The following is a 7,699-nucleotide window of genomic DNA, read 5'->3' as shown; positions in this document are numbered from 1 at the left end:
ATCTCACTGCCGTCTGATGAAATATGATTTAGAGAACCGTCGTCTGAAGAACTCGGCATCCATGTCGACAGCATTAACTGTTGTGTGAATGTTACTCAGACAACGGGCAACTTAAGAACCCGTTGTGTGATTGTGATTCAGAAGTTGTTTTTTTTTTTTTAACCGTTGTGTGACTATTTTTCACACAACTAAAACATTGATAGCATCCATGATCTGTATTAATCTCAAACGACAGTTTTTATTATATTACTATTGTGAACATATGATAGTTTTTTGTGCGGTTATTGTTGTCCTAATAGATTGATTCAATGCATTATATATGCTAGAAGTGGAATCAAAAATACTAAATTAATAGTAATATATAGAAGAAATTGTTATAATATATCCACATCAAGCATCATAATGGATTATGCAAAGGTAATCTTTTATCTATAAAATGAGTAGATCTAATGGTACTCTCCTAGCAATATACATCCAGAAATTTATTTAGCGAGTCTTGCTTTACAAGCTCTGCCGCTCTCATGGCCTCATTGGAACAAAGCCTTGCTTTATTGCATGTATACACTCTGGCCCCCAACCTTGGCAATGCCATCTTTTCCTGCTGCTAAGTCTACCATTTTAAAAATGTTGATCACAGCTCTTGAAGGCCACTATCCCATTACACCTGGTGGCTTCCCTTGGGGATCACGTAGGCGCCATAATTGTCCCTTGACAGCTTCCTACACAGAAGCATGCATGATTAACACCAAAATAGGGGAGAAACAAAACCAAGTCTTTGCAATCCACAAAACCAAGAAACAAGTCCAAGCAGCTTAAGAGACATTATGCAACACATGAAATCAACTCATAATTAGACTGAATCCTCAATGACCCGGGATTACATGCAGGTATCAATAAAAGAATATATTATCAAGAAAGCAAAATAGATAAATTAAATTTACACTTGGTCTAAGTTCTGGATTTTTGCACAGCATGCTTTTAACAAGACCTCGACTATAAAGGAAGAAAGCAGGAGAATATATGAGGGAAACAACGTTATCGGTCAACAAATAGATTCATTGACAAGCTCATGGCTATTGTCGGCACAGCCAGAGGCAGATAGTTCTATCCTGTTATCACTTTACTTGCAATATCATAATCCATACTCCATAGCATTTTTTTCTTTTCAGTCACCAGTGACTTCTTTTTTTAGGAAAAGAAAATATTGGATTGATATCAACAAGACAGAGTTGTACCTAATTATTAAAGGTACAAATCATTTTGTGGCTAAAGTCGTCTCCTAAAGCTCGTCCCTAATTATTAAAGGCAACGGTTGATAAATTCCGTCTCCTAATGCATTTGGAGAAGAAATTAAAATTATCTCTTATTCAACAAAATTTCATCCCCCATTCTCATTCAAGTTGGCGGGAAAATTAAGTATAAATGGCGCCAATCAAATGAATAGGGGACGAAACTCATTCCGTCTCTTTCTATTTTCAAATTTTAAATTATTTTCAAATTTAATGACACCTATCAGACGAATAGGAGACAATTAAAACAGGCAAATATTGAATTTGACACAGATTCAGATACACATGAGCAAAGACAAACCCCGATTCCTTTATTATAGACAACAAACGTTCAAACACTAATAGGACAGCGACATAGTTTAAGATAAGACCGTCTACAACACAACACACCAGCAACTGAATACAATGTTTATCTGAAATGCATATCCAACTCGAGTACAATATTGCACTTGCAAAACTTGAGGTGTCACAATCATTTATTCTTGGCAATGAAGAGGCCCCCTTCTGCTCTCTAGAGTTAGTCCTAGCCAGCTTTTACCTTCCATCCACCATGTCATTGTAGTCCTCCTAAACATATTTTGATTGCACAGAATTAGAATTTCATGCATAGAACTGTAATAACATATCAAATGCCCAGAAAAAAAAAACAAGGAAGAAACTCACCTTAGAAAAGTCCTCAATGAACGCATCCTTGTCCTTCTCAACGGCATTTAATTCCTGCTGCAGAACTCTTATGAACTACATGTGCCACAAAACAATTTGGTATAAGTTCAGCAAGCTCAAAATCATGTATATAAACAGAAACAAAGAAATATCAGAAAACAAAGAAATATCAGAACTAGCATATTATCTCCAGTACTATATATATTCATTCATAACTTCATACAATACGGTTCCAGTATCACAGACTACAATCTAATGCACGCACCAGCAGCATTGAAACCCAAAAAGTTCAGTGACTTAAACGAATGTGTCTGGCCACATACAACTTGTAGTATCGTAAAACACTCATTATATTCACCTACAGCATTCTTACCTATGTCATCTCCAAGATATCTGCAATCACATCCAAGAAATTGGAGATAATCTGGGATACCAGATACTCTAACCTGAAAAATACAGAAAGGCCACAAATAGGAAGCCAAGTTCAGCTTTTTCTCATGTCAAATGGCAACAGCTATTATAATTGAATTCATTTTGAAATCTAAATGACACAGCAAAAATAACTTGTATAGTCATACCAAACTGCAGTGTAAGCTTGTCAAACAAGTATATTTATTTTGTAATAGTAATAATCAGAGTTTTACATTATTATTACCTTATTAAAGAAAGACAACTCGCAGAGTCTGTTAATCCTGCATGAAGCAAAGTAGCAAACATGTATAATACTATTAATACACCAGAGAAAAGAATCTAGCTGAGAAAAAAAAAATTAAATGCCAAGAGACCAATATCCAGAACAGTGATGCACAATCTAACCATGAAACTCCCTCGATAAGATTTGTTTTCTCCTCCAATTGACCACTTGTAACAATCAACAAATTAGTGAGCACCCTTTCACGTCCATCATCAAATCAGTGAGCACCATTGATACTTCATGTGATACTTCATGACTACAGAATGATTTGACTACATGATCAAGGCAAGTGAAATTAACAAAACCATTGGCAAAAGAATTGAAAAAAGAAAGCAATGACCATTAAATAACCTGCATCTTGTTTGTCTCCATAACTACAACCACAAGTTCTGCTGTTCTACTCTCTTGGTCCCAAAAGCTGTCAAAGAAAAGACACAAGTGTTCTAATAACTGGACTCATATAATCATGTGAAAACAATACACTAAACAAAGAAACAAAAAATAGCATAAGAAAAATATACATAAAGTTTACAATGAGGTACTGAACACAAAAAGTGTGCTATAATTAGAAAAGCAATGCATCAGAAAATGTAAGATTGCTTTATTTCCAGTGCAAGTAAGAGAAAAGGTCCATAAACTTACTTGCTCTAAACTTTATAGACCTTGTATGACCATTTTTGCCCTGATAGATCTCTGTTTTCTTGATCTAATCCTTGTAGAATCAAACAACTGGTCCCAATACTCCCAAGTTCCATGTCTCAAAGTGAGGACCATTTTCTGTGACAACATCAACCAGCATTAGTTCAGTGACATACCCTTAGCATCTAGAGAGTTGCTAACATTTATCGTAATTAATGGTCTGATATTAGGCACTACAATTACCTGCTATTACACGACTTCCTTTGGACTTAGCTCACTATGTAGAAACTACTTTTATGATACAATGAGAAGCGAAATGCATGATACATGAAGCTGTACAACTAATAGAAAATATACCAGATTCATTACTCTTGTCCCCTTTGTGTATATACTGCTTCGGTCAAAGACTTCACTGCATCATTTGTTCCTCCAAGTAACCAACATAATAGAACAAAGTATAAGTCTGGACAATTAAATAACATGATTTAACTGAGTTCATATTTCAAAAAGTAACATATAAAATAAAAGATTAATTATACACATACATAATGAATTGTACCGGAAATGGCTGGCAATGAAATGAATTGTACTTTCGAGCTTGCCTATGACTAATGGTATTCCATGTTGCCTTATATTTTCCAATCTTTTCTAATAAAATATGAGCATATCCACAAGTAAAGAAAATTTGGGATCATTGACTTATCATTGTCAAATACAATCCTGAGTAGAAACTTAATTTGATACTGAGAACATTGAAGAACTCAAGGTACCATCCTAAACAATTTACCAGTTGCAGACAAGCACCAAAAACTATATTAATCTGAAATTAAGTTTGTGGAAATTTCATCCACAATACTAAACAAGTTAACTTGCACATGAGGCGTTCAATATGGTTGATTTAAAAATGATGGAAATATATATCCTATACCTTGAGAAACTCTTGTGGTACCCCAGCCAACTCAGTCTCAGTGAAGACAAGGAAAGAAAAATCCTCACGTAGATTTTGGAAATAGCGCAAGCTTAGCTCATCAATTTGGACTCTCACACGCTGCATCTCCTCTCTCTTGGTTAAAGTAAGATTCAATCCACTATGTTCAAAGTCTCTCATCTGTCACTGATTGGGGAAAGAATCAACATCCAACATTTACTATTCTACACACCAAAAATAAGACAAAAACATTCTTGCTCCTTACCAAGACTTGAGTATAGAGCTTTGCTTCAGCATTCACCCACTCTCCTATCATAGCAAAAGCTTTAACAACATGGTACACATCCTCACGCAACAGGCATAGTGAGATAGAAAAGAACTTGCCTGGTGGGGGTGGGATCCTGCAGAAGGAGAAGGACCTTAAAGCAGTGAGGCGGGCATCATATCTCGTAACTCGAGGAACCAGCGGAGAGAGAGATGAGAACATGACTCACTATCACTTTCACTTGTGAAATACATGATAAACAACCAGAAATTCAACCAAAACATTCAGTGCAATTGAAGCAAACCCAGATAGAAATAGAGTACCCAGCAAGGGATAGATGCACAATAATCAAAGACACCGAATTTTATTCGGAAATCTCAAAAACCCCAAATCAGAGAAAATCCCTAGATTGAAGGAAAGTCTAAGCCTTTATTGGGAGAACCGGTGTTTCACCTAAAGACGGTAGCCAAAACTCGAACCATGAATAACCTGACTCTCACCTCGAATCAGGCTCTGACACACCAGCTTCTTCTGAAATTTCTTGTTGAGCTCGGAGACAACAAACACCAGCTTTTGACATTCGATAACCTCGCATCCCAATTCGACCATAACCCAGCAAAAACAAATCAAATTTCAAATTAAAACCCTAAATCGGCTAATTCACTAAATCGAAGGGCTTACCAGCATAGAGAACGAATATGAATTGAGACCCATGAAATGAGCAGCACGATATAAGGTTTGGATGGTTTGGCTATATGGTTTTTAAAAAATAATAATAATAATTCAGATGGAGAATGAGGCTCTCTGTGTTGGTCGAAGAGAGATGGGGGATGGGGGATGAGATTCTTCTGGGTTTTCTTTGTAATTTTACTTGTTTATCCTTTTTCATGTACGTAGTTCTCCTAGTATCTATATAAGGGATATTTACGTAAAAAACTATGCTTTGGTTAACAAACTCTATTATTTTAATGGATAAAATAATTAAAATAAAAGAACCATAAACTCTTTTCATATAGAAAATGATCTAGATTCCGGATTTTCAAAAAAGTTCTCTTAAGTTCTTAGTAACAGTCAGCAATGCAAGTCTTCTAATCGCGCCTCTAACCTTACTACGACATCAATAAACAAAAATTAGCAGTACCAAAACTAAAAAAAGATTGAAATTCTGCAACATTGAAAACCCTAATGCGATATTTAGAGTACTAAATGAGAAGAAGAGAAACTAAGAGATGCGAGATATGTGTGAGGGGTTACATGATAGAGACACTGTTGTTGGGAGGCATTGGTGTTAGGATGTTCATATGGGCAAGTCGCAAAGCAGTGATCATCAAATAGTTTGAAGAACTGAGACTAGGGGAGAAGAAAAATAAATGGAGAGGCTATTTATATGTGAGATCGAAAATACATCATTTCAATCTCAATCAATCACTATACACTGTTTATTTTTGCCAAACCCCTGCGGCTAAAAAGTTTAAAAAAGAAAAATACCACCAACAAAATTAGAGAAGAAATTTTTCGCTCCTAATTCTTTTTGTCTAAAATTTGAAATTTGGCGCAACTAAACATGGCTATGGTCCCTTAAGAAGCTTGGAAATCTCATATTTATTCAAAATCTTGCTCATATCCAGATATGCATCATATGCCTTCCTAAAAAGCCCATAATTGATAGCATCTATCTCTGCTAACTGTGTAATAAGTTTTGCTTCTTCAGCCTACAGAAATAAGCAATTGTGAATGTCAAATCCTCAACTTCAAATGAGGAAAGAAAAAATATGATTGAGCAACTTTTATACTTGAACATTTTGGTGGAGAGATAAAATTAATATGCAACGAGCACGCTTGACTAGTAAAATAATGGGTACTCATGGCTATTGTCGACACAGCCAGAGGGCTTAAACTTGTAATCTCTAACGATGCACCCTGCTAAAATTGATCGGACCTCCATATACAGACAACTCAATGAACTTAAAAGTGAGGTGGAAAAATCAATTGATAGAATAGTATAACCAAAAATACGCTAAGTTCGATAATGTGTTACCTTATATGTCAAGTCTCTGAGAGCATCAACCACTCTAACACTATCAGCCAATTTGGCAAGAACCTCATTGGACTCAGCAGTGTCATCCCAGAGGTCATAGTCGCGTATCAGTTGTTCTTGCTCATTCCGTCTTTCTTCTTCAAGCTCCAGTGCCAATGGGGCCAACATCTCAGCTCGGAGAACAGCATCTTCAATCTTCTTTTTCAATGAAAATAATCCTAAACAAACTCAAAACTATCATTTTGAATTCCATGCAATCATTAACAGTAGAACTTAAAACTTGAGAAAATCATTATATTATGGTTAGTTGTTTAATTTGCTAAAACAAAACCAATAACTAACAACCTGCTTTAGGGTTCTCATTTAAGCCATACCCATTTCCAAAGTTGAATTTTGAGATACAGACAACCTTATCTCAGCATAAAATTGCTTAATTTTGAGTTGGGTCCACCCAATTCATAACAAGAGAGCTACAAACATAGAGAGAAGGAGATAGAGAACATACCCAGTTGTTTGTAGAACCTGTTCTTGTCATGGGCGCAGTGAGTGTGTAGAAAATGCTGGGTCTTTCTCTTGGAATGTTTCCACGTTGAATACCATGAACACCTTCTCAGCAACTTTATACAAGCCAGAGCAAAAAAGTAAAACAAAAGGAATACCATGAACACCTTCGCAGTCAGATTTCCTCCATACCCAAAGAATATACTAACACACACACACACACACACTAACTTCTATGCAAAGAAGAGTTAGATCACTTCTACCAACTCAAACTCAACTTGTCGATCTGCACCATTGAAATAATCAATCTAGTAACTACCACAAGCCAATACTAGTCATTGTTGCTGAACACAATCTACAGATCCACAAAATCAACCACCTAAACCAATTAAACAAGCAAATCCAAAATCTCCCATATAAAAAACCTGTCCTTTTTTTCACCACACACTTGATCCAACAAAAATGCAGTAGCACATACAAATTGTCTATACAATTCTCAACCATAAACACATTTGATCCACCAAAACGAACTAAACATGAAATTTAATCACTATCCACATATACAAAATATAAATATACAAGAATACCATACCTGCAGAAGAACCCACAAGCAAAATTCTATTAGCAGACAAATTCTTAGAGACCAATTTGCAGCCAGCAATCACATCCTTGATTTCTACAA

General features: G+C 35.7%; 1 protein-coding gene and 1 long non-coding RNA gene across 2 annotated transcripts; both read right to left on the bottom strand.

Annotated features, from left to right (window-relative positions):
• Window positions 1–1,575: 1,575 nt before the first annotated feature.
• Window positions 1,576–2,747, bottom strand: LOC112176706. The gene is made up of 4 exons (XR_002927068.2): window positions 2,608–2,747; window positions 2,326–2,398; window positions 1,953–2,027; window positions 1,576–1,856 (listed from the first exon to the last, which is right to left on the bottom strand). It is a non-coding gene; the product is annotated as an uncharacterized LOC112176706 (long non-coding RNA).
• Window positions 2,748–6,046: 3,299 nt separating this feature from the next.
• On the bottom strand, window positions 6,047–7,368 carry LOC112176704 (peptide chain release factor PrfB3, chloroplastic-like). Its single transcript, XM_040511566.1, has 3 exons — window positions 7,022–7,368; window positions 6,517–6,734; window positions 6,047–6,190 (listed from the first exon to the last, which is right to left on the bottom strand). Exons 1-3 carry the CDS (start codon window positions 7,176–7,178, stop codon window positions 6,047–6,049), a joined length of 519 nt encoding a protein of 172 aa, XP_040367500.1. The 5' UTR covers window positions 7,179–7,368.
• Window positions 7,369–7,699: the final 331 nt, after the last annotated feature.

This window comes from Rosa chinensis, chromosome 7 (assembly GCF_002994745.2).
Source record: "Rosa chinensis cultivar Old Blush chromosome 7, RchiOBHm-V2, whole genome shotgun sequence".
NCBI classification, from domain to species: Eukaryota; Viridiplantae; Streptophyta; class Magnoliopsida; order Rosales; family Rosaceae; genus Rosa; species Rosa chinensis.
This window is presented reverse-complemented; position numbering and strand designations above follow the sequence as displayed.

Excerpts from the sequence above, each read along its gene's own strand:
- LOC112176704 (XM_040511566.1), bottom strand. The coding sequence starts at position 7,178 with ATGGTATTCCTTTTGTTTTACTTTTTTGCTCTGGCTTGTATAAAGTTG. Across the intron at positions 6,735-7,021 it reads CAGGTTCTACAAACAACTGG|GATTATTTTCATTGAAAAAG; the intron begins GTATGTTCTCTA and ends GAGTTTGTTTAG. Across the intron at positions 6,191-6,516 it reads TCAGAGACTTGACATATAAG|GCTGAAGAAGCAAAACTTAT; the intron begins GTAACACATTAT and ends TTATTTCTGTAG.